The sequence below is a fragment of the Podarcis vaucheri genome (assembly GCF_965113315.1).
Source record: "Podarcis vaucheri genome assembly, chromosome: 7".
Classification (NCBI taxonomy): Eukaryota; Metazoa; Chordata; class Lepidosauria; order Squamata; family Lacertidae; genus Podarcis; species Podarcis vaucheri.
In genome coordinates, this window is record NC_138765.1 from 49,408,345 (window position 1) to 49,436,015 (window position 27,671).

The 27,671-nt window shown below is 42.5% G+C and overlaps 1 protein-coding gene across 2 annotated transcripts in view; it reads left to right on the forward strand.

The window, feature by feature from the left end:
- The window catches only part of CDH5 (cadherin 5), a 33,743-nt gene extending 11,406 nt beyond the window's left edge, over positions 1-22,337 (forward strand). The window contains exons 2-13 of one of the 2 annotated variants that reach the window (XM_082232301.1): positions 5,419-5,603; positions 6,577-6,776; positions 9,543-9,831; positions 11,817-11,933; positions 12,848-13,015; positions 14,413-14,600; positions 15,566-15,819; positions 16,282-16,412; positions 17,487-17,611; positions 19,019-19,127; positions 19,602-19,847; positions 20,123-22,337. In XM_082232301.1, the coding sequence (XP_082088427.1) occupies positions 5,597-5,603; positions 6,577-6,776; positions 9,543-9,831; positions 11,817-11,933; positions 12,848-13,015; positions 14,413-14,600; positions 15,566-15,819; positions 16,282-16,412; positions 17,487-17,611; positions 19,019-19,127; positions 19,602-19,847; positions 20,123-20,631 (2,343 nt within the window). In that variant the 5' untranslated portion in view covers positions 5,419-5,596 and the 3' untranslated portion in view covers positions 20,632-22,337. The remainder of the gene's footprint in view (positions 1-5,418; positions 5,604-6,576; positions 6,777-9,542; positions 9,832-11,816; positions 11,934-12,847; positions 13,016-14,412; positions 14,601-15,565; positions 15,820-16,281; positions 16,413-17,486; positions 17,612-19,018; positions 19,128-19,601; positions 19,848-20,122) is intronic. The other variant, XM_082232302.1, reaches the window with a different exon arrangement.
- Positions 22,338-27,671: the final 5,334 nt, after the last annotated feature.

Consider the following 27,671-nt stretch of genomic DNA (forward strand, 5'->3'; position numbering starts at 1 on the left):
ACCAAAAGTCAGAATGAAGATTTCTATATCTGTGAGAATTAAGCTCTCACCTCTGAAACCGTCACCGTGTCAGGCAATAGAGATCTCGCCCTTTCCTTGGTCTGATCTCCAGCAGAGTGCTAAAACTCAGAGTGGCGTGAAGTGGGGTGGAAATTGTTAGAGCTTTAGGGTGCTGCCCGAACCTGTGCAAAACCTGTCCTTGAACATGATTTGGGGTCTCATGTACTTGCATGTAAAACGGGAGGGAAAGTACTGACTTGCAAAAGGGGACAGGAAAAGATTCCTTTCGAGGACTTCCAGGTTGGCGCGAAAAGCTAATGGCGGATTCCCTCCGAGCTCCGGAGGGAATCGGCTCTGTAGAGGGCGGGTCCTGCCGCGGCGGTGACGCAGGGACCCTTAGAAACCACAGGTGCGGAAGCCTGTGGACTTGGTGACTCAGCGGGCACCGTTTGCGCCCCCCAACCCGCGAAGAAGCCTTTTTAAAGGCTTTGGAGCGGGGGACGGAGTGTGGCGTGGTGCTGTGAGTAAACCGCTACTTCTACGGAGTGAAGCCGCAAGCCATGGCTGGAGAGCGCTGACTTTCTTCCTTGAAATTTGGACCATAAAGTAACAACCCGTGAGTACTACGGAAATTGGACTTAAAATCTTTTTTAAAAAAATTTGGCATGATCGGGGGGAGTGTCAAAAGGAAGTCCCCCCCCAGTTTTGTAGTCAATTTAAAGCAAGAATTGGATAACTAAGGTCGAGAGACCATTTCTCTCGTTGCGAAACAAAAGTTATTAATTCCACAGTTTGGTAATACAAGCACAGTGCTTAAGGATAAGAACTGTTTTTTAAAATTTGATCTGTAACCTCCCCTGGATCCAGGAGCGATCCGTGAGAGAGTCGGCTGAGGAGACATAAGGAGTTTGACAGCTGTCAAAGTTAGGAAAATTAACTTGTGGCTATCTCTGCTGGTTATTTTGTTACATTTGACTTTAAGTTGCTGAAAGTAAAGAAGAAATAAAACAAAATAAAGTAAACTGACTGTTGGAGAAAGAATACTAAGTAACCAGAATCCCTCTAGAGGGGGTTCTGGACATTACAATGGCTGCAGATGGAAAAATACAGGCTGAGTTGGAAAGAATGTTCTTTCTCGTGGGAAAATTAAAAGACCAGAGTGAAGCTATGGCTACAGATATTAAGACCTTGAATGCTACAGTAAACAAACTTGCTGATGGTACCAAGGACTGGATTCAAAAAAATATTGCAGCTGAACAAGAAGAGAAATGTGTTGAGGAATGGGAAGGAGGAGCTGAAAAGCCGTTGGTGAAAAAGGACAACCAGAGGCCTCCAAAATTGGATTACAAAGAATATAAGATTTGGACAATTAAAATTTGGTTTGAAATCGAGAAGGAAGACTGTAGAGACTTTTCCAAGGGGATATTGGAAGACCCTTGGATTACAACCTTGCACAAGGAGAAAGATGGAGCCTTTGGGACATTTGAGACATTTGGACTTAAAAGAAATATGAAATATGTTTTGGGCTCCAGTCTTGATCGCGGAGGACTGGCTGGAAGAAATACTGACCTTACTGGGACAGAGCTTCTCCGAGATATGAGGTTCAACATAAAAGACTATCGACAAAACCGGCTGAGAGGGACTGTGGGAGATTTGAGGGCCTCGGACGTGAGAGATCCAGGCTGAGAACTGATTGGCCTAGGCTATTTGGGGGGGGGTCGAAACCGGGAAAGGGGGGGGAGAAAATTTTGGAATGTAAAGGGTGTATAATTATAAGCTGTCTTTTAGTATGTAATCAATATAAAAATTGGGAATTTTGTGGAAGGGAATTTGGGTCGACCTTTGAAAAGGGTGTAAGGATTTATATTATGGTTTAATTTAGATATATAAGATAAATGTGGCTATCAAGACAAATTAAGTAAAATATTGATAAGGTTAAAGTGGAAATAATGAACTTGCTGAATTAACTATTGGAATGGGGATACAAGAAGGGGAGGGGTGGGGAGGTCAGGGATAGAGGTTAAGAAATTAAGGATATGAGATTATGCGTGTGTGTCTTTGTTTTTGTATGTTTGTATGTTTGTATGTTTGTCTTAAACGTGTAAAACCAATAAAAAAATTATTTAAAAAAGGAAAAGATTCCTTTCAACTATAAAGTTTAATGATTGTTCCTCAAGATTATCATAGTGTCTATGGAGGTGAGTAGGGCAAATTCATACGTTCAGGCAAAACAAGCTTTATCTTGCTATTTCTAAGTGTTATCAATTAAGTCTTAAATGGAATCAGTGTTTGTTTCAAATCCAACTTACAAATCCCTGAGGAAACTGATTAGCAGGTTTTCCTGGTGGCAAAATAGTTTATCAGTATATGCTTCCTTGCAATCAGTCAAAAAGCCTGATGTTTCATTCTACATCACAAGCAGAGTAAGGGGTCACTGAGAGGTTGATACTTCAATATAACACAAGCAAGATTAATGCCCTGATCCATAAAAATGAACCAAAGAAAAGTCATATCAAGTGTCCCTAATTTCAGCCTAGTGAAAGTTAGGGACAGAAAGCAAGACAAAATACTGTTTAAGACACACACACCCCCGCCTTAGTTTAAATGCTTGGGAACTTCTGAAAATAAGAACCTTCCAACATTACAAAATGTATCCTTACATTTTAAAAAAAACTGAAAGGACTCTTTCAATGAAAAAAAAAACCATCGAACTCCTTTGTAAATGCAAGCAGAAAATTGGTTTCTTCCAGTAATAGCATTCTATTTATGTTAGGAATTGCAATAAAGCCCTTTGTCTATATAACATAAATGCATTGTTCATCCAGTCATAGATGCCTTGTGGTGAAGAAAAAAGCACATGTATCTGAAAGTGTCCTTATTATCTCTTTTAGCTGAGTATCATGAGGCTTCACTTACTGAAGTAATATTCACTCATTATCCAAATCCTCTGTCAAAACTAGATTGGTAGATGAGATTGTAACCATGCATAAATGGAAATTAATCAAGTGTTGTGCCCATCGTATGTAGATTAAGGGCATGATCCACAACCTCCTTCTGTGTCTTTTATAATACCAACATACCTTTCCCAACCTTCACGCATACAGGACTATAGTATAGTCTTTGTTTTGCTCATCTCTGTATAGGGATGGAGGGGGAAATTCAATTCAGTTCACAAATAAAGTCAAACTTACCTTGTTCACACTTTCTAGAATAACACATGAACAGTGTTACAGCCATATTTTGAAATTTACATTTCTCCAAATTTTGGAATGCAGTTTCCAGCCAAGTAATGTAAACCAAAATGCATATGCTATGGTAAAATGTGTATATTCAGGGAAATAACTCTGCAAAAAATTGTATATCAGGAAAAACTACAGACAAACATGTTTATCAGGAGAAATTTGCACTACAATGCTGGTGAATTTTCATGAGGACATTTAAAAGGAAAAATTGCAAAATGATGTGGAAACATGAGGAACTGAACTTGAGAATAAGGCTATCAATGGTTACAAATCCTGATGGCCATGTTCTACTTCCACTGTCAAATCTCTGGATACCAGTTGCTGGAAACCACAGGAGGGGAGAGCAGTGTTAAGTTCATGTCCTTCCTGCTTGTGGGTTTCCCATAGGCATTGGGTTGGCCACCGTGAGAACAAGATTCTGGACTAGATGGGTCATTGGGCTGCTGTCAGCGTGGTTCATGATATGATAAGTCCTGCCCTGTCTGAAACAGGTCTTTAATTTGATCCAGCAAGGACTCCCAGCTCAGTGGCAGAGCTCATGTGTTTTTTGTGTGTGTGTGTGTTTTTAAAAAGGTCTTAGGTTCAGTTGTTCTAATCTTCAGACAGAGGTGGGAAACTCTGAAACCTTGTAGATGAGAGTGGGGAACCTGAGGCCTGAGGACAGCATGTGGCGTTCCAGGATTCTCTGTATGGCCCTTGGGATTTCCCCAGGTCATAGCCCTCATTTGTCCTGCTCCATGCCCTCTGAGTATTTTTGCCTGGCTGGAAAGTGTCCATGGACTTTTGCATGACTGGAATGTACCCTACTGTACTAAGTTAGGAGTCCCATCCATTGCTTCACCCACTTTTGCCCACCACTGGCATGTGCCCCCCCCCCAGAAGGCTGCCTATGAGGAAATGCAGTCATTGGGCTGAGAAATGTTCCCCACCTCCACTGCAGCCAATAACAATGTAGGTGGACCAGTAGTCTGATTCAGGGCCCTTCCAGACTTTCTTTTTATTGCACATTCATGATTATTTGTACTAATGACATGATCCTGTTTTTAATACTATTTGCACCTGCAAAGCTTTGGGGACGATCAGACTGATTCACTTCAAATCAGTCCATATCTGATAACTTTCTGCTAAGATCCCATAACTTTTTATACCACAAATATGTGGGGGGGGAGGGGCTTGCCCCACGTTTGTTATGCTACAACCCCTCCAGACAGCAATAATGCAATAGCATTGGGGAAGTGTTGCAGAACAAACTACAGCAGGATAAATCCACCGCTGGTTCTCTACTGTGTCAATGACATGTTGCAGAATATACCCACTGCAACAAAACACCAATATGCAGGGGCCCAGAGTATAAGCCAGCTTCCTGTGTTCTCAAATTACTGGCAAGAAGGGATTTGCAAGTGGAAACATGCACGTTCCAAACTTTTTGCTCATGATGCAAACATTGTAATATTAGAGTAAATCTTGTGGCTGGTTTGGAAAACTTCAAGAGAAATGGTATATTGGCTTCAGCAAACAAACTGTTCCAGGGAGAAGGGGCTGACAATCCAGTTCCCAAAAGTCAAGAAGAGACAGATGTATTTTATCTGGCGACACAAAGTCTGCTCAAAAAAAGCACTTGGAGGAAGTGAAACCCTTTGCAAGTTTTCGGAATGTAAAAAGAAATGATTGTGAAGGAAATGGAAGGAAAGGGGCAGATGAGAAGTACTGTGGCCATCTTTTCAATGATGCAGGGAAGCTGCCGTTTTTGGGGTCAGATCATTGGTCCAAATAGTTCAGTACTGTCTACACAACCTGCTCATCTCCCCTTTGAATTGAGGATGTCCTACACACAACCCACAGCCACCAGTGCCCAGCATCAACTGCCTGAGGCAGCCACCTCACTGTGCCTAATTATAGGACTGGCCCTGAGGTGGTGTTTCATAAATTATAATCAATAAATGTCACCTGGTATCAGGCATGTTTGCAATGAGAATGCAGTGATGTGAGCTTAGATAGACCACCACTTCCGCACCTGATAAAACAATGCAGCTGCAACCCCATCACACCCATGATTCATCAAAATCTGGGCAGGTTAAGGTAATCCCAAGAATAAAGGCTCCCATAGTATTTAGATGTATTGTGATATACCAGGGTCCTCCAGATATTGCGGACTACGGCTCTCTTCATTTCTTAGCACTGGCCATGCTAGCTGAGCCTGATGGCAGTTGGAGGCCCACAATAGCTCACCACCCACAAATTTCATGTCCCTTCAATTAACTGAATTCAGTGTGGCCTCACTCTGTTGAACCATCAGACTTTGTAGGCCCGTAAAACTCCAGGCTGGTTCAGACATTGCCAAGAGGTGCGGAAAGATGGCAGGTGAGAGACCTGTGCTTCAGTTTCCTCTCTTAATGGTATATATTTAGTTATTAGTTCAGTTAAATTGATTGTTTGTAGGCTGTTTTCCCCAAAAAGCTGCCTGAAAATCCCTTTGCTATTTTACATTGCGGTTTATTTATATGCTGCCTTTTGACCAAAAAAAGGCCACCAAGGCAGCTCAGAAAGAGTAAACAAATACATGCAAATACAATAATGTAAATGCAAAATAATACAAATGCAAGTGATACGATTCAAAGCAAAATCTTAACATTTCAAAAGTATTAAAAACCCAGTGTATCTGTGTTCCTGCCAAAAAGAAATACTTAAGCAGCAGATTTGTCTTATAAGGGTCAGTGGGTGCCAGTGTGGTGTAGTGGTTAAGAGCGGTAGACTCATAATCTGGTGAACCAGGTTCGCGTCACCACTCCTCCACATGCAGCTGCTGGGTGACCTTAGGCTAGTCACACTTCTTTGAAGTCTCTCAGCCCCACTGACCTCACAAAGTGTTTGTTGTGGGGGAGGAAGGGAAAGGAGATTGTGAGCCGCTTTGAGATTCCTTCAGGTAGTGATAAAGCGGGATATCAAATCCAAACTCCTCTTCTTCTTCTAATGGGGCCTCCCGCTGTCGCTGCGCTGCGTGATATCTGTTCTCATCCTGAAGCAAAGTTCTTAACCTGAGGTACTATTACTGGGTTAGCGGAGTCTGTAACCTGAAGCGTCTGTAACCTGAAGCATCTGTAACCCGAGGTACCACTGTATCACCAAACTTAGAGGTGGCATGCTACTGAATAGCAGCTACTAGGGAGCAACAGTGAGAGAGGGCTATTGTCCTCATGCCCTGCTTCCCAGAGGCATCTGATTGGCCATTGTAGGAAGCTGGATGCTAGACAAGATAGGGCTTCAGGTGCACGGGGAGAATTTCATTGGAAAGACCCCAACAACATCTGTAGTCATTGTTTGTATTGCTTTACAGGGCTTTCTTCCACAGAGATGGCAAGATGCTGCCTTTTCCTGCTTTCTTTGCTGCTGGTTCCCACTAGTGCTCATGGGGAAGATTTCACAAGGACTGCTGTTAACAGCAATATTAACAAGCGCATAAAGAGAGAGTGGATCTGGAATAAAATGCATATTATCGAAGAACACAATGGGACTCTACCACATCATGTTGGGAGGGTAAGAATATATTTGTTGAATTTCAGTCCTGCCCATCCTCCCAAATGAATGTAATTTTTACCCTGTTCTTTTACAATTAACGATTGATGAACCATCAATTCATAGTTCAGTTGTAAAGGATGTGCTTTATATGCAGAAAGGCATAAGTACAATTCCTGAAGTCTCCAGTTGAAAGAAACTATCAACGGCCACTAGCTAGGATGGCTATGTTCTGCTTCCATGGCCCAAGGCACTTGCTGTGAATACTGTTGCATGAAGGTCTTGCTTTTGGGCTTCCCATAGGCCTCTGGGTTGGCCTCTACAAGAACAGGATACAGGATCAGATGGGTCATTGGCCTGACCCATCAGGCTCTTCTTATGTTCTTACAAGCAGGTAACTAGTGACGAGGAAGATCTCTGCCTATGAGTTGCAGAGTTGAGGCAGATTGACAAATTGTCCAGCGTGTTATGAAGCAGCTTCCTATATTTTTCCAAATTCCTTTTCATTTCTATTGTCTGCCTGTGTGCCAGCCTCTCATCCAACCTGTGGCTGCTGTTGCTGAGAAGACCCTGCTCACTCATAGATGAGGAGACCAATCTGGTCTGTATCACTGAGACCTGGGTGCTCACCTGTGTATTCAGTGCAGTATCAGGGAGGGGAAGTTGTTGTGGTCTATAGAGATTCTCTCTCCCCCTTCAAACTTTCTGTCCTGTTGGAGGCGAGATCTAGAGTGTGTTTTCCTGGCCCTGGGCAATTGGGACAGATTGGAGATTCTGCTGGTTTACTGCCTGCCTCACTGAATCTCAATCCACATAAGACTGAGGAACTGTTAGTGGGTGGTTCCCTACACCGGGTGGCTGGGAGGTTGCCTACTCTTGATGGGGTTGTACTCCCTCTGAAAGAGTGGGTATGCAGCTTGGGGTTCCTTTTAGATCCATTACTGTTCTCATATGGCCTTGGTGGCTTGGAGTGCCTTCCATCAGTTTCAGCTGGAGGCCCAGCAGCACCCCTATCTTGACAGGGATAGCCTATTGTCTGTCGTCTATACTCTGGTAACCTCTAGGTTAGATCACTGCAACACACTGTACATAGGGCTGCCTCTGGAGATGGTTTGGAAACTTCAGCTGGTGCAGAATTCAGTGGCCAGGCTTCTCATTAGGGCAAGACAGTTTGAGCATATAAAACCAATCCTGACCCGGCTGCTCTGGCTGCCAGTTAGTTTCTGGGCCCAATTCAAAGTGCTGGTTTTGACCTAAAATGGCTCAGGACCGCAATGCCTCAAGGATGTCCTCTCTCCATATGAACCGACACTGAGAACATGCTCTGAGGCCCTTTTTCATGTGCCTCCTCAACGAGAGGTCCGGAGAGTGGCAACACATGAACGGGCCTTTTCTGCGGTGGCTCCCCACTTGTGGAATGGTCTCACCTGGTCCCTTCCTTACATATCTTTACGTGTGAGGCAAAAACATTCTTCTCCCAGGCCTCTGGCTAATTAAACAATTTATGGCCTTTTAAACTGGGTGGGAAGGGATATTGTTTTTGTTTGTTACTATGTTATGCATTTTTGTGTTTATATATTGTAAACAGCAAGTGATTTTCAGGTGAAGGGCAGTATAGAAATTTAATAAATAAATAAAATAAATAGAAATAGAAATTATTCAGCAAACATTAAACAAGCAGTGCACACCACAGCAGTTCCGGGAAATTATTTTGCCCATGAATCTACATGAAAGTACCTAAAGCCATGAAAGCTGGAAATCTATCATTTTCTATGAAGCCCTAGTATTATAGCACTATGACCTTTCTGCAAAGCTTCGATGCATTTGCGGGTCTGAGAGCTAACACAAGCATGTTGAGAAGGAATCAGATATATGCTGTTCCTTTCTTGGAAGACGAAAGTGCAAACATACAAAGGAAGGAACTCTCTTTGAGGACAATTCCAGGAAAAGAGAGGAAGCTTCGCCATGTCCTACAGAACAAGCTCACATTAGCAGACAGCACTTGTTGCAGTACTCACAGCCTGTCAGGCAAATGCACTGATCCAGAAAGGTCCCCTTCACTTCACTATGACAGCCTGACAGAACCCTGCTAACATTCAGGGAGATGAAAACATACAGCTGCCTCCATCAAGGACAGCATCAAACTCAGCAATGAACACCATCTGAAAAGCTTTGCCTGAGTCACATGCAGTTAATCGAGGGGATTTCATAATACACTGTTCCATTTACAGATAGGTAGCCGTGTTGGTCTGCCATGGTCAAAATAAAAAAAAATCCTTCCTGTAGCACCTTAAAGACCAACTAAGTTAGTTCTTGGTATAAGCTTTCGTGTGCATGCATCGTGTGTGTGTATCTGAAGAAGTGTGCATGCACACGAAAGCTTATACCAAGAACTAACTTAGTTGGTCTTTAAGGTGCTACAGGAAGGTTTTTTTTTATTTTGACACTGTTCCATTGACTATATTGCTGTATGCCACCCCTATCTCCAAGCGGGATGAGACTCTAAGGGTTCCAGGCCGCTTACCCAGGTTTTGTGTTTTCTTTTGGAAATGAGGCACAGCAAAGACTTTGGTGTCCTTCTATAAATATGGTTTGTTTACACATATATACAACCTGAGCAATGGGTTTTATGAGTCCCTGTCCATTGGCTAGGCTTCTTATGGCTTCTGGGAGTTGTAGTTCAGCAGCATCTGGGGACTGTGTTCCTAGGATTCCTTACTGACTGTCACAGTTTTGTTCTGCTTTCACATTTTAATTCTTATTTACAGACTTTGTTGTACTTTTTAGATCACATCAACCATCAGGAATCCCAATGCTAAATACGTTCTTGAAGGGGAAGGTGCTGGGACTCTGTTTAGAGTGGAAGACAGCACTGGAGATGTGTCTGCAAATGAGAGGCTGGACCGAGAGAAGAAAGCTGAGTACCACTTGAAGGCTCACATTCTTGACCGTTTCACCAATAAGTCATTGGAACAACCTTCCGTGTTTCGTATCATAGTCTATGACATCAATGACAATGCCCCAGTTTTTGTTCAAAAAGTGTTTAATGGTTCTGTCTTGGAAATGTCACCACTAGGTAAGCTCATCTCTCTCTTTTTAAAAATGCTACTGTGCTTGCATGCAAAAAATGGGTACCTTAACAGAAACTAGGCATGGGGAGTCACTTTTTGCCCAAGGGACAGATTCAAACCTAGCCAACCTAGGACCCTAGAAGTTGTTTCTCTGCCCAATAGCAGGCAAGGCTAGAAGTGAAAAGGGAGGGACAAATGTCAGCAAGCTGAAAGGCCAACAAAGCAAAAATACCAACAAAACATTTTTTTTAATGTGCATATTTTTTATTTATTTTATTTTATTTTTATGTATTCTGCAAACATTTTACATATTCTTAAATTTAAGTCTCCTTTAAGGCTTAGTCTTTAAAGCATCTAAAATGAATGTAAGATACATAAAATGTTAAGTTTAATCAGGGGAAAGCCACAGATAACGTGGAAAGTGACAGGACAAATAAAAATGATAGATGGGTAACATCAAATGATGTCACATGATTGGCAAGTGGGCAGAATTTGCTAGAAATGGGTTCAGAGGCCGGAGGTTTCCCACCACTAATATAAATGAAAAGAAGCATAGATCATCCAGTTGCAGTAAGAAAGCTAACTCTCCCTTAGTTTCTTACGCTGAATACTTGCAGAAACAGACGATGGCTCAGAGCCACTCTAGTCATGTGGAGCTAGCCGTGTGCAGTGATTTATGGCCCTGGATGGAGGTTCAAGAGACATCTAGCCAGCTCAGCCAAGCCCAGATTAGCACTTAGATGCATAATGTTCTTTGAGAGCTTACACACACACACACACAGAGAGAGAGAGAGAGAGAGAGAGAGAGAGAGAGAGAGAGAGAACCCACCCTAGATCCCTGGTCTGTAAGTAACCTCTCCCTTCTCTTAGTTAACCCATTCCATCCTTGACTCACCACTTGTATGGCTAGCCCCAGAATAGCTTCCTCTTTCACCAAGCCTTTTAAGCTGATATCTTTCCCAGTCTACATCTGCACTGGAATTGTTTTAAATATATTTTTATTGTTTCATCACTTGTTTGTCACCCTGGGCTCCTTTGGGAGGCAGAGCAGGCTATACCTTTATTTGATTGTTTAATTGAGCATTCTTATTATAACCAGTGTGGAGTAGTGGAGTAGAGCAGTGTTTTTCAACGACTGTTCCGTGGCACACTAGTGTGCCGCGAGATGTTGCCTGGTGTGCCATGGGAAAAATTGAAAAATTCAAAAGATTTTTTAAAAAAAGTCAAATTTTCGCCCACTAGGCAGGCGCCGGACTCTGTCCACCCCATTTTCCATCCATCCTGGGTGGGGATCAGATCGGATGGGATCGGATGAGAGCGGACAGGTGGTCCGCTCTCATCTGATTCCCTATAGAGAGCAGCGGGGCTCTGACATCTCCCTCTCCGCACACAGTGCGGAGACGGAGCTGTCATCCGCCGGCTCAGCGGGGATCAGCGGATGTTAAAACATGCTTCTTTGTGTTTATTTGATTCCTATTCAAGAGAATTACTTTATATATAGTCAATATAGGCACAGAGTTAATTTTTTTAACATTTTCTAATGGTGGTGTGCCTCGTGATTTTTTTCATGAAACAAGTGTGCCTTTGCCAAAAAAGGTTGAAAAACACTGGAGTAGAGTTCTGGACCAAGAGCCTGGGTCAGGCACTGTCTCTCTGCCTGGCCTACTTCACAGGGTGGCGGCAGTGATAAAATGGGGAGGGAGAGTAAAAACTGTGTACACTTACATGGCCTTGAGTGCCTTGGAGCAAATGTAGGATAGAAATGTCCTAACAACAGCAGCATTAAATAGGAGGGTTCAAAGTGGTGAGGGAGGAAAAGGTTTGTCTCAGGAGAGTCAAATTTTCACACCTCTTTAAGCAGATTCATCACAGTTCTTGTTGGCAGTTTTTGACACGAACAGAATCTAAACACTAATAATTGAGTATCATCTTTTGGTAACAATCACTCTGCCCCCCCCCCCCACTCTGCTCTTGCTCTTGCTCTCTCTAGGAACATCAGTCACCAAAGTGACAGCTGTAGATGCTGATGACCCCACAATTCTTGGCAATACTCGTGTTTCCTACAAAGTTATTCAGGGAAACCAATACTTCAAAATAGATGATACTGGTAGGTATGATATCAATAAATCGGCTGGTGAAAAGTAATCCTGCCAGACTCAACTCCTCCCAATTCAGGAAAGCTAGTCCTGGGAAGTCTGAGATCCATAAGTAGAACAAAGCGCTCTTATTGCTCACACTAACAGGCAAGCCTGTGTAGGAAACTTCTGTGTAGAAGTCAGGCCACACCACATCATCTGTCAAGTCAGCTTGTTGATCTGTCAACCTTTGAGAACTTTCAGACTCACTGTGAAATAATATACTTCTGCATACCCACCTGCTGAGTCTTCCAAGCAAGCAGAAACCAATGCCTTTTTGACAGGAGTGCCAACTTGGCCCTGCAAACATGGGTGCCCAGGGCTGTGAGTGCCATGCAGTGTGCATGGCCCTGGCACTAAAATTGTGGGTGCCCAGCCACTTCGTGGGGAATTTTGTGGGAGCTCAGGCACTCAGGGCCCCAGGGAGTTGGCACCTATGCTTTCTAATTGTCCCATTTAGCTTCCAAACCAATAGATATGAAACCACCAAAGTTTGGGATTAGAAGGATCTTTGAAAAGTTCAAAGGATTTCTCACCCCCTCATCTGCTGATGAGGAGCAAACATTGACAGCTGGCTTTTCTAGACTTGAAGAAGGTGGGTAGGTATGTAGGTAGGTAGACCATACCACACATAAAGTTTACCTTGGAAGGATGGAAAGGGAGAAGAGAGGACTGCCTTGGAGAAGACGGCTGGACAACCAAAACTGGCAAGTAGTGACCTGAGGGAGGGAGTTAAAATTCTGTTAACTGTTTTTAAAATTAAAAATAAATGCTAAATTAAAGGCAAGCAGTAGAAATTTAGGTTATACAGATTAATAGTAAAAAAAAAATGTTGAGGTGATAGATGAGGCAGATACATGTTTAGCTTTCTTCTTTTCTTTTACAGGAACAATCTACACAGCTGTACCGGATTTGGACAGAGAAAAAAACCCTGTTTATACAATTGTGGTAGAAGCCGTGGATGGCCACGGTCTACACTCAGAAGAATCAGGCACTGCTACAGTCCGCATCTCATTGACTGACATCAACGACAACTTCCCAACATTTAGGAAAAGTTAGTTTTGCAAAATCAATGAATTGAATTTGATGAAGCCATCTGCTCCTAACTCAGTTCATGGAAATTGCATTCAGTTGGATGTAATGCAGTGTGGGTTCCAAATCTGACTAGATATTTAGAACATTTGTATATTGCATGACAGCATGTCAGACCACTGATGCATCCAGTACAGCATGTCTACACTGGCTGGCAGTGGCTGTCCAGCGTTTCCAAGAAGGGGGCACTGCATACTGCTAGGCAGATTAGACAGTATTAAGCTAGATGAATCAATGGTCTGACTCTTTCTATTTATTTTTTTAAAAAAATATTTATTAAAGTTTCCAATTTTTTACAAAAGAAAAAGAAAAAAGCAAACATAAAAACATTAAAAACACATTAACTTTCACAACTTATTTTCTCATAACTTATTTCCAAAACCTCCCCATACCTCCCCTTCTTATATATCCAGTTCAAATTGTTTATACAGCAAATCCTTATCTCAAAGCATTTCAGCTTAAAAAAGAAAAGAAAAAAGAAAAAAGAAACACCTTATTTTCTCTCCAACGTCTTAGATTGTTATAACTTCAAATTCTTACTTAGAAAAAGAAAACCATTTTATCATAATTACAGCTTGAAACCACTTAATTTCAATCCAACATCATTCAACATTCCTTAGGTCTGACTCTTTCTATGGGTGTTATGCAATTCTACTTTTACTCAGAGTAGACCCATTGAAGTTAATGGACACGCCTAACTTAAATTCCTTAATTTCAGTGGGTCAGCTCTGAGTAGGACTAAGTTGGTTACAGCCCTGTGTTCCTTGAAGCTAACACAGCCTTCTGTCCATGCCACCAACTGACACGCCATCATTTCCCCTTCATTCAGTGAAAAAAAGAAAGAAAGAATGGGTGGGTCTACAGCAAACAGTTAGATTTACACACAGAAGCTACAGTTTAGGGCCTCAAATTAGAAGGGGCCTCTAGATACAAAAATATTGAATTTCAAGTTTTACATAACTGGTTAAAAATGAACAGGCATATCGCAAGTGGGAATGTAAGAAGGCTGCACTTTCTGTTGTGATCTGTATTTGTCACAAACAGTGCTGTTTCCATTCTGCTGCAGTTTGGTTTCTGCCAAATATTCTGTTATTCATCACGTCCATTATTTAATGTATGTTATGTAAGCTACTCCAGGGGCAGCCTGTTTCCAACAGCTGATCCCGATGCAGCCCCTTAGCTAAAAGGATACCCAGGCCCCAGAGCATGAAAACACTCAAGATGGCCACACATAAGGCCAATGCCACACAATTTAGTGATAAAAATTGAAATGAGAAAAATGATGATCCTTTTGTTAGCAAGAACATGTGTTCTGATTTTCCTTTTATTCCAAGATACTTTTATTTGTTTGTTTTCCAGAAAACTTCCATTTTGAAGTCCCTGAAAATACCAGGTTAGACGGTGAAGTTGGTAGACTGGAAGTTGAAGACATTGATGAGCCACAGAACAGAAATACAAAGTACAGTTTTGTCCAAGGACCTTACCAAGATACCTTCAGAATAGAACCAAACCCCTTCACAAATGAAGGAATAATTAGACCTAAGAAGGTATGGTGATGATCAGTGTATCATTGTTTACATCAGGGGTGGGGAATCTTTGTGAGCCCAAGAACTACCTTCCCTTAATTTTCTGGGAGCACGTGCCCATGGTTGGTGGGGCCAGTACAAAAGACGGATGGGACAACCACTTTCTCACACACATCCATTCATACATCTAGACACATCCAGTATACCTGAAGGAGTGTCTCCAACCCCATCGTTCAGCCCGGCCACTGAGGTCCAGCTCTGAGGGCCTTCTGGCAGTTCCCTCACTGCACGAAGTGAGATTACAGGGAACCAGACAGAGGGCCTTCTTGGTAGTGGTGCCCGCCCTGTGGAATGCCCTCCCATCAGATGTCAAGGAAATAAACAACTGTCTGACTTTTAGAAGACATCTGAAGGCAGCCCTGTTTAGGGAAGCTTTTAATGTCTGGTGATTTATCTTTTTTATTATTATTATCATTAATTCTGTTGGGAGCCACCCAGAGTGTCTGGGGAAACCCTGTCAGATGGGCGGGGTATAAATAAATAACATTATTATTATTATTATTATTATTATTATTATTATTATTATTACCCACTGTCACACAACAGGCTAATAATTGACTAAATAAATCTACATGGGTACAAAACTTCCAGAAGAGTTTGCAAGAGTTTCCATTAAATTAAATTCCAGGTTCATTCCAAAATGGGCTTTGCAGACCAGAAATATAAATATAACTCTCTCCACAGGAGCAGGACCACAGCTCAGTGGTAGAGCATCTGCCTAGCATGCAAACACATCGGGTTCAATATCCAACATCTCCAGGTAGCACTGGGAGAGACCTCAGTCTCAGACCCTGCAGAGCTGCTGCCAGTCAGTGTAGATAATAGTGACCTAGCTTCCTGTGTTCCTAAATATAAAATATGTGTTCATTGTAGACACAGTGTCCCTTTTTATTGTGTACTGATAATGTTCGCGTGTGTGTTTTTAGCCACTGGACTTTGAGAAGGTATCCTCCTACAAGTTTGATGTTGAAGCAACTGATGCCGACATTAACTATGCATATTCCAGAACGAAAGGATCCAAGAGTATTGCAAGTGTAACAATCAAAGTTCTCGATGTTGATGAACCACCTGTCTTTTCCCAACCTTTCTATATATTTGAAGTTCAAGAAGAAAGTGACATCAAAAAGGTTATCGGATCTGTGTCGGCACATGACCCAGATAGAGCAAAACGGGAAATAAGGTAACAGAAAGTTTCTTCTGTACCCAAAAGGTGCTTAGTCAACCGAGTTTGCATCCCTTGCAACAACACTTTATCCACAATACAGCCCATGATAATGTGTTGAAGAACTGGGTTTTTTATACTGTATAATGCAGCGATGAAGAGCCTATGGCCCTCCAGATGTTGTTAAACCAGAGGCATAGCATGGGCAGGGCCAATGAGGCCATGGCTCCAGATGCACATTTCCCATGACATGTGGCCGGGCCTTTGGGGCTGGGGCAGTGGCAGAGCCTCCTTCTTGTGGTCGCAAAGGGACTCTGGCGCATGCCCTGCCCCTGAGCTGGCCGTGAGGGAGGGAGAGAGCACTATGCCTCATGTTCCCCTTCGCTGTCCAATGACTCATCCCCCGGCCCCAACTCTGTCTCTGCCTTGGCTCCTCCTCAGATACTACTTTGATACCATTTTTTAATGCACCCAACACAGATATCACATCCTGAGATCCAGTTATTTCAAAATATCCACCAAGGGACATATTTTTGCCTTGAAGCCTTTGGACAGGGAAGAAAGTGCCTGGCATAACATAACTGTGGCAGCCAATGAACTGGAGCAAGGCAGTAAGTATGAACTTGTGTCACTAGGGAATTTGACAAGAGTGAGGCACCCAGCCATTCCCTCTTCTTTGCAGATTGCAATAAGCAGGCAAAATACAAGTCCTCCCTCTTTGAACCTTTTTGCTGTTGTATCCATGCCGTGAAAGCCATTCTTCAGTGGGGACCATTCCAAGGCCTTGTGCCAAGTGGATGGCACCAATCATGAAGGTCTTACTATCTGATTCACTCCCCCACTCCTCCAGTCCTGTCAAGGATATGATTTTATGTTAAAAACCCATATTTGCATGATAATACAGCATCACGGAATGCAGGGAGGGAGGGGGGAATTCAAATCAGTTCACATTTAAAGGTGTATCTACCTAGTTCGCACTTTCCTAAACTATAGCTATACAGCCATCCTTTGAAATTCATAGTTGTTTGAAATTTGCAATGCAGGTTTCTCACCAAGACATGCTTATAAAAATGCATAGAGTAGAGTGAGCATAAAAAATGTGTGTATTGGTGACAATGCCATACAAAAACATGTTATATTAGGGGAAATTGCTTTGAAAAATACATACATTAGGGGAAACTGTATACAAAAATGTGCATATCAAGAGAAATTTGCACTAAAATACTGGTGAATTTTCATGAGAACATTATTGGAGGGGGGGGAATCACAAACTGATGTAGAAATGTGGAAAGCTGGACTTTAGACTGGAAAAATTAGAAACTGACAAAAACCAAAATTGATAGATTTGTCCGTCCCTACGTGGAATGAACCATCTGAAAAGCAGATTCCTCAGCTCTCTGCAAGTTGCATCCAATGGATATTAGAATTGGATACAACCCTATGTGAGCCAAAACCCTGCTTTTTAGGATTCCAGATCACATGAAGATAGCCCTAAGCGAACAATTGTGCATTACACGTGGCAGTTCTCTGCAGACATTCCTCCATGTCTCAGAGCTGAGGCCAGCCAACCAGGTTCCTCCACTCTGATTCACTCACTGCACTGATGTGGTGTGAATACTGGTTGCCTCTATTTGATTTCAGATGGATGCCTGATTGATAAATCTGTGATTTTTTTCTTGCTTCAGGAATTGTGCCCAATCTAGAAACCCACGTACCAGTTTACATTAAAGTTACTGATATAAATGACAATGCACCAGAATTTGCTGATGTTTACAATCCTAAAGTGTGTGAAAATGCCGCACCAGGAAAGGTAAAGTATCAGAACCAAACTGCTTTTACTACTCAGCCGCACAGACCAGCAATCCTTGCCAGCCTAGGAAGTTGGATGGGGAAGTTTCCAGTTTGCTCCATATTTTGGATTGAATCTTCCCATTTTGCCCCCCTTAAACCTATGTGCAAATCAGAACACTGATCTGCAGATATATTCTCAGAAAATATTTCCCAAAATTAAACCCCTTATTAAGGAAATGCCTTTGGGGTTCTTCAACTCCAAGAGTATCATTATTAAAAATGCAACTGCAAATAAAACAAGGAGGATTTGGTATTATATCACCAAGCTTATTTATTGACAAATACTAGAAACTTGAAACCCAAAATTAGTGATAACTTCCCAACCTGGGCAACCCTAGAATATAGATGTATAGCTCCTTTATCTTATGGACTGCACTAGGATCACAATATGTTAAAACCCTGGATTCTCCTGAAACAAGATTGTCAGCTAGAAAATATGGAACACAATGATTTTCCTATGGAACACACGATTTTCCTATGCTAAACTGACGTTGTGGGGAAATCCCACTTTAAAAATCAGGGTGGGGTGGGGAATGGTAATATGAAAGAACAGGATGGAGGCAAGCATATTGACTTTAGGCCAATTAATAGATGAGAATGATGAATTTTATACTTGTGCTATATTAAACTAAAAACACCACCTATTTGATTCAGCCCAGTGGCAATATTTGCAGCTGCACCATATGCTAACATCTTTATGTGGACCGGCAGCTTTTACAGCATCTAATACACCTAAGATAATAAAACAATTGGTTAAATCTTCTCAGACTAAAAAGCTGCTGAATGTTTTCCACAGATACCTGGTCTCAATTAATCAATTTGACATACAGCATCTGAAAAATGAATAGAATAAAGAATTGGAGGTTCCTATTTTACCTAAGCAGTGGGACAATAATTTAGCTTCTATAGTTAATGTTTTATACAACAAAAAATAATATGAAGAATCTATTGCCCTTAGTTTCAAAACTGTTTATTTCATATTGTATCACAATTTCAAGCATTTTTATATTTTTCTTTAATATTTGCTTTTGCTTTTGTTTTGTTCTTTTTCTTTTCTTTTCTTTTCTTTTCTTTTCTCACTGAAAATTTTCGATAAAATATAACTAAGAAAAAACTGATCTGCAGATGAAGCCACATAATCAACAACTGTACTTATGAGGTGCTTCAAGGACTGGCTTTTTCTTCTTTTTAACCTTTTTAACCTGTTACACTGCTCCACAAAAGCCCGTGGCTGTGTGGTACAATATATTTCTCAAATTGCTCCCAGGGAGTGACTGTACCTCATAACATGAAGTCTCTTCCTGGGCAATTGTTTGAGGGAAAAGATGGCCCTATGTATTCACGACAACCTTTTCAATTTCTGTAGACTGTTATCATGATTTCTGCTGTGGACAAGGATGAAATGTCACCAGGAGTGAAATTCAGGTTTTCCTTGGTGTCTGAAGAGAGCAACTTCACTCTAATTGACAATCACGGTACGTTTCTGTGGATTTCATGAGGTGGCAAAAAGGAAACATTGTGTGAATGTTAACTAGCCATGCTCCAAATACAGCTTCATGGTTTGCTTGTCCCTATTTATAAATTATTTAGGGCTGTCTATATATTGTATTATATATATTGTATAATCATTTATAGAACATTTCTAAACTGCCAGCTCATTCAAAACTATCATGGTGATGTACAACACAAGCACTAAAACATCACAAAATTAAAAAATACAGAACAAATGACCAACACTGAATCAAACTGATGCTCTAAAATTGCTAATTTCCCAAAACAAACCACTCCTGTATAGAAGAAGTCTTGGTGACTCCTGGCCACCCAGACATTTTCTGTGTTCCTTAAAAGATTACTTTGCCTCAGGAGCCTCAGGAGCAGACTGCTGGCATTCCTACAAGGCAATCACCATTTGAGATTATCACTTAATGAGACGCTATTGCCTTCCTCAGATAGCACAGCGAATGTCACCGTCAAATACGGACAGTTTAATCGGGAACTAGTCAAAACCCATTACTTGCCTATCATCATCTCTGACAACGGCTCACCCCAGCAGAGCAGCACAAACACCCTTGCCATCCATGTCTGCAAGTGCAACGAGGAAGGGGACTTCACTTTCTGCGAAGAGCCAGCAAAACAAATGGGAGTCAGCGTCCAAGCACTACTTGCCATCTTGGTCTGCATCCTCACCATCATTGGTAAATCTACTCAAAAATATTCACATTTCTGGCCTTCCCAGGGGAAAGGGGGAAAGACCCCTTTTATTACATATAAGGAACATAAAGGGGTGGCAGAAAGGGATATGAAAATGGAGTAATTTTGCTCTTTAAGGTCATGCGGTAGCAACCATTTTTCAGAGATGGTTACTTCTCCCACCTTGCCAAACCTCAGGTTGAATCAGGTTACGTTTTCTATTCAGCCACATGCTTGTTTTGCTTCTCCATTCTGCAACTAATTTATGATTTGTTTGCAGTGATTATGGTGCTAATAGTTATGAGGAAGCGACACAGGAAAGACCTGAACATTCTCAGGAAGAATGTGACGGATATCCACGAGCAGCTGGTGGCCTACGATGAAGAAGGTGGTGGTGAAATGGACACCACCAGCTACGATGTGTCAGTCCTCAACTCAGTCCGCCAGACCAGCATGAGGTCACCCAGGATGACCACGGAGAACAGGCCTTGCGTGTACTCCCGTGTACAAAAGCCCCCAGGAAATGGGATCTCGGGCACTGGAGAAATGGGCATTATGATTGAGATGAAAAAAGACGAAGCTGACAACGACGGGGATTTGCTGCCATATGACACTCTCCATATATATGGTTATGAAGGGGCCGAGTCCATTGCAGAATCCTTAAGCTCTTTGGGATCAGGATCCTCAGACTCTGACATCGACTATGATTTTCTGAATGACTGGGGTCCCAGGTTTAAAATGCTGGCAGACCTTTATGGGCTGGAACCCAGTGAAGATCTTCTGTATTGAGCGTTCTGTTCCCCCAGCCTTAGCCACAGACAATGTGGCTAAGAAAATGTTGGTTCAGAAGACAGAACCAACTAGCAATTCCTGCATTCCCAATACCTAAATCAGCTCAACATACTTTTTTCGGAGCAGGTTTACATGACCAGGATGATAGACAGCAAAAGCGATGACTTTTGAGCACTTCAGAAGGGACTCCATGAGCATACTAATGCATCCTGCACATGAGGAAGGACCCTGATTGGGCCACATAGAGTCCTATCTAGTGCACTCTGACACATGTATGAACAGCAAGGGCAGGGCTAGATCCCAAGGCACACACACATTTCAAAGTGTGGCTCTCTCCCAGCCAAGCATTAATGATCCTTTCTTGCTTATTTTAGTTACTTAGAATATCTGCCCTTTTAAGTCAAAACCCACCCATGATTCTGGAAGGAACAATTTCTGGGACTTCAGGGAGTGCAAATTTCCTAGTCTTGAGTGTAGGTTTCATTTGATTGCAACTTCCATTATGCATGTATATACAGGCTAACTTTTTATTCATTTTTAAATGCTTTTTTTTTTCCAAACACAGCTGAAGAAATTCAGCTGCATCAGGGAACTTTTCCAAGTTACAAGCCTCATTAACTGTGAAACTATCTTAACACTTTTCTTCTTGCTGGTGCCCCTCACCCCTTCTTCCAGGTACTGTAAACATGGATATTTCAAGCATTTGATGCTTCCAAAACACCAATAGGAGATTCATCACTGATTTGACCTTTCCAAAACTAGCCTAGACCTTTCCCAGGTGCTGTGTTGCCTGTTATCCAGTGGAGGCTGGTGTCCATTGAGACTGGAAGAGCAGAAGATAAGGAGGCCAACAGTAGGGGGCACTAAAGCGAGTGATAGGAGGGGCCAACTAATTCTAGTTTTGTCCCTATTCTCCTCTCTGCTGAGTTAGACAATGGCAGCTCTGAGACTAAGGATGAGGAGGCTGACAGCCTGTGCTACCTCCTGGACCTGTGAGGAAGTAGGTAGGTGGGGGCCAGCTGAGGACAGGCTGAACTTGGAGGGGACAGTGCCCCACTTACCCCAGTGGACTAGTCTCCATTGCTGTTACCTCCTCCCCCAGTCTACATTACAACTGTGCCCTGATATCTACTGCTTCTTCATCCGCCGAGTTCCTCCCCCCCCCCCCAAACAATCCCCATTCTTCTGTTTTCCATGTTGCCTAATGAAGACTTCTTTGTGAAAAACTCCAAATCCTCCCACCTATTGTGTGATATTTTGGTTGCCCTGATACAGATTTTCTTGTTTTCTAATGGGCCAGCATGACTACCTTTACTTTTTCTGTGAGCAGGGTATACTCATTTTCACTAGCATGCAAAATCCAAACTATACATATAAGTATGGTTCTACTAAATAATGTATGGCTATTATTTGTTTAACAAAATATTCCTACTAATGAAAGTAGTTGGGTGTAATTAATGTATGTGATGTTTAACCAGTGAGGTTAACTATAAAATCATTTAAAGCTATTGTAAGGCAATTGTAAACGATATCCAGTTTTTAAAGTGTCCTGTGATCCTTGTATTTTGTAATCTGTTTGTGTTAAAAGCTACTCTACTGTACATCAATGGTTTTTGCACTGGATAGTTTCATTTCCTATTTAAGTTGTATGTATGTATGTTGTGGATGGGGAAGGTTACTTACATAAAAGCCAAATTCATGTATACTTGCATTTGTCTGCTCATTAGTAAGATCTTCAGGCAAACCTATGGTGACTTTAGTGCATTTAAAAGCAGGGGAATCTACAAACCGGATGAAAAAATCTGCTTATCAGATTGCTGAGGAACCACTTCTTCCCTTATGTTTGTATGTCACCCCCAAGGCATAAAAGGGCTATAAATGTACTGAGGAATGGGGTGCAGCTCAGTGGCACAGCACATCCTTTGCATGCAGAAATTCCCAAATTCAGTCCCTGGCATCTCCAAGCAGGACTGGGAAATATTCCTGACTGAAACCCTGAAGAGAAACCCAGCCAACCAGCATCCTCTATACTGAGACAGGGGGATTAATAGTCTGGCTCAATATAAGGTGATATTGTTCCTGTGTTCCTAGAGCAGCACTCTCTCATTTGTTGGATTTGTCTTACTGTATGGCACACTTACCACAAAAAAGTGCCTATCTCAGGGGTAAGCTCATTGAACTCAGGGGGGATTTTCTTCAAAATAAAATAAACACTCCGTAGCCTAGGGAGTAATACATGGCCTAGTTAGCAAACATTGTTCTTGACGACTTAAAAGATGCTTTGCGAAATAATTGCTAACATCTAGCATATTTGTCAAACAAAGTAGCAGAGAACAGCTGCTGAATTATGTTTCACCCCTGGGCACCTTTCGAAATAATCACTTGTGCTGGCCTATTTATGCCTTCCAAGGTGTCAATGAAAATCCCCTTCAAAGAACTGTGGCACACCTGAGAAGGAGCTTGTGGTTGCACTTGGTGAAGGCATCACATAAGCAAGGTGCTTGGAGCAATGTTCATGTGACCTATGTAAAAGGATACGGGATGGTGTGCAGTGTTGCAAACCCATCACAACCTCCAAATATTCATCAAAAGGTTGGGTTGGAGCCTGTACAGATACAGCTGTATACCTTCTGGGTCTCTCATGGAGGTTCAAGACCTTGTGTTTTGTAAGGGTACTATTTGCATTGATGGAATCTGCTAATGCACATTTCTTTCTGCATAGGCTCTGTTCTAACCTACCAATGAACGCATTGTGATATATTGGTCACAAGTGAGACCTGATGGCATGGTCTTGTTTTCAATAATCATACATTTGCATTTATGTAAATAGGGTTTGGGCTTCTTCACTCACTCACCCTTGCCCTGAGACATGCAGATTACAACCCCAGAAACAGGATCATCTTGCATGCCCTTCAAGGAAGGCTCAGTACAGGAAGGCTCAGTACAGGAAGCCTCTTTCAAACCAGCACTCCTGCTGAAAGCAGTTGGAGTCATTTACCTTTTCCACACTCCCTTTCACACACCTGACCCAGCTGAAGAGGCAGTCCAGTGAGACTGTCCCCTCCTTTCCATTTCTACGTGTTATATCATTTCCCTGAGTACTTTAAAATTGTAAACCGCCCTGGGTGCAATGATGGAAAGGTAGTATATAAATGAAATAAATAATAGCTAACTGGCCAGAAGATTTTAACAGTTCAGCAAAAGAACAGAATGGGCCCAAAACCTCATCCAGTTCTCCCAGTGGCCATTCAGATGCCTACAAGAAGCCCACAAGCAGGACCTGAGTACAACAGCACTCTCCCCACTTGTGAATCCTAGCCACTGGTATTTGGAGACATACAGTGGGACCTCAGGTTAAGAACTTAATTCGTTCCAGAGGTCCGTTCTTAACCTGAAACTGTTCTTAACCTGAGGTACCACTTTAGCTAATGGGGCCTCCCACTGCCGCTGTGCTGCGTGATATCTGTTCTCATCCTGAAGCAAAGTTCTTAACCTGAGGTACTGTTTCTGGGTTAACGGAGTCTGTAACCTGAAGCGTCTGTAACCTGAAGCATCTGTAACCCGAGGTACCACTGTACCACCAAACCTAAAGGTGGCATGCTACTGAATAGCAGCTACTACGGAGCAACAGTGAGAGAGGGCTATTGTCCTCATGCCCTGCTTCCCAGAGGCATCTGATTGGCAATTGTAGGAAGTTGGATGCTAGACAAGATAGGCCTTCAGGTGCATGGGGAGAGTTTCATTGGAAAGATCCCAACATCTGTAGTCATTGTTTGTATTGCTTTACAGGGCTTTCTTCCACAGAGATGGCAAGATGCTGCCTTCTCCTGCTTTCTTTGACGCTGGTTCCCACTAGTGCTCATGGAGAAGATTTCACAAGGACTGCTGTTAACAGCAATAGTGGGGATTGTTCTCTTCAGATGGTCAGTATCAAAGTGAACGCTCAGTCCCATTAAGGAAACATAAACCCACAATCCTGTTGTCATTAACATGATGGGCCATTGACTCCCTTCAAGTCTTTGACAGTGGAATTAATTAAGCACACAAGAGTGGGGGACTGCAGGGATGAACATGCCAGCTCCATTAACTTGTGTATACTGTGGATCCAAAAATGGCTGTTGGCAGGGAAGAAGCACATCCACTTTACCCTTGTGGTATCCTTGCTGGGGGTCATGAGATTCTCTCCCCTAGGCAAGTTAACAGAGGGATTGCTCTCTCCAGTAACTTGCACAAGAACAAGAAAGACAGCTTGCATCCCAGAAACATCAGGGAGGGGTGACTCATCACTCCTAGCAAGGACCCTGTTGCTTCCTTCCTGCCCCATCAGGCTCACTGTCTACCAGCCGACACTGTTGCTGCTCCCCTTCAGTGCCTGCCCATTGCCTCTCCAGGTTTCTTTTGTGTAAACAAATACAGTGGTACCTCGGGTTACATACGCTTCAGGTTACATATGCTTCAGGTTACAGACTCCGCTAACCCAGAAATAGTACCTCGGATTAAGAACTTTGCTTCAGGATGAGAGCAGAAATCGTGCTCCTGCGGCGTGGCAGCAGCAGGAGGCCCCATTAGCTAAAGTGGTGCTTCAGGTTAAGAACAGTTTCAGGTTAAGAACGGATCTCAGGAATGAATTAAGTGCTTAAGCCGAGGTACCACTGTACATTGGGAAATCATGGATCTTGTTTGTAACATAAGTAATTTGGCCCTCAAACAGCCATGTAACTGAGTCTTCAGTGAAATCAGCATATATCTATATTTAGTTGTGGCATGTACACAAATGAGCAGCAGGTGGCACTCAGCTCCAGCAATGCCATAATTAAGGCAACACACTTCTGCAGTTCTGTTCCCTGCCTTTGCTTTTTGCATAGACTGAATACACTGCCATCAGGACTGGATGCTTTCATGCATAGCCCTGCGCTGCCTCTAAAACGTGGTCTCCGCATGCAGCAGAATGAAGTGGGGATGCAGTGGTAGACTTGAGGTGACAGAATGGCAGGTATCACTTCAGAAAATAGGGCAGAGGTCAAATTTGCTCCTCTAAGTTTTTGCTTTCTTGTTCATTTTAAAAAACAGAACTCCCTGCAAACGGAAAACTAGCAGAACAGGGAACAAGACTGGGCTAGACTCTTTCTTCCTAATCTCCTAGCTTTGAACAAGAAGATTTTTATTTTTCTTTATGAGGAAGAACATTTAAAAATGGCCCTACCTAAATTTGGTCTGACATGGTACAATCCAGTCTGCCACCTCAGACAATGTGTAGACTTTCCCTTAGGGACTCTGAGGCATACGGGCACTGGGGCACTGGGAAGAGCTGTTCGCAGGGTTGGCATTAGCTATGTATTCACCAAGGCCCATATGCTGATAGGAGGCAATCCTAGGTCATTAACACAATGGGCCATTAGCAACTCAGTACTATTGGCACTGCTCATTCCCTTGCCTAATTCTGGGCCTAATCACAACAATTTCTAAAGTTAGAGGACAAGATGTGCCGTGGTTACTATTCTTTTTCTCTTTCCTCTCATTTGCTCATCGGGCAAGTACAGGTGAATAGGCAACAACAGCAAGAAGGAGGAGGAACATCTAAGCCAGTAGCCACCTCTAGCTGGTTCACAGCAATGAATTCTAGGACAGTTCCAGGTTGTCTGACAATTCCCCCCACCTCTGCCAATGGGCCCTGGCAAGCTTACCGGGCTGCAGTGGCAGCACTCTGAGCAGTGCCAAGCACCTGGCTCTTACCACATTTTAGTTTCCCACAACGACTCAAGAGAGAAGCTAGGATGGGGGTATTTGGGGAAATTTAAAAAGTGTCTAGATCATGGGTAGGGAAACTAAAGCCCAGGGGCCGGATCTGGCCCAATCGTCTTCTAAATCCAGCCCACGGACGGTCCGGGAATCAGTGTGTTTTTACATTAATAGAATGTGTGCTTTTATTTAAAATGCATCTCTGGGTTATTTGTGGGGCATAGGAATTCGTTCTTTTTTTTTCAAAATACAGTCCAGCCCCCACAAGGTCTGTCTGAGGGACAGTGGACCGGCCCCTGCTGAAAAAGTTTGCTGACCCCTGGTCTAGTTCCAGGTGCTTGATACGCCAGAAAAGCAAAGTTAAGGGTAGCCCATAGAAGGTTTCATCAGCAAGCCCGGCCAGGTCATTGGATTTTTGTATTTTTTTATATTTGCTCCTGTTTTGCTATGTTACTATGACATTTTTAAATAGTGTTTGTTTGAAATGTGTTCCTGCTTTCTTTGATGTAAACTGCTTTGAGCACAAATATTTTGTGGGAAAGTGGCATACCAATAAAAGGACTGAATGAATGAATGGTGCTGCAAAAGAGATAAAAAGGATTAGAAACTTCTATGGGCATTGTCAAATCATAATAAAGGCAATCCAACAGGTCCTTCAAACTGAAAAACAGCTATATGTGAGCTTCATAACAAACTTTTGTTTGCAGATGATGCTGTTGAATTTTCAAGAGCTCTCTTGGTCTCTATAAAGGAATCTTGACCCTCTATGGGAAAACACCAAAATAAAAGTCTACGTCACTGCTTTTTTTTCTGCGGATACTCAAGGGTACGCAGTACCGCCACCTTTTTTTCTAGAAGAAAAGCACTTCTTTAAAGTGTGGCACTTACTGTAACAACTTCATGGTGAGTACCGACACCTTTTTTCCTAGAAGGAAAGCACTGGGCTACGTAAAGTCTCCATGCCCCTCTGCAAATGCCTTTTCTTTCTTTCCCAGACTGCAAAAATGCCGTGCCTCCCATTTCTCTTTATATGGCAGTCCTTATCAGCAGGTCTTCATACAACACTTTCCCTCTGACACATGTGCCCATTGCCGCTGGTAGCTCCATACATTTTGTGTGAAAAACCGGCAGACATATAACTTCACATTATTTTTTTCTCCAAGGTGCCATTGGGTGCATTTTCTGCTTGCTGATACCCTTCAGAGCACAGTGACACATCTGTGGGAAGACCATTTGTTCCAAATTTTGCTGTATTTTTAAAAACAGGAGGCAAGCCCAAGTATATGACTTGCTGCTGT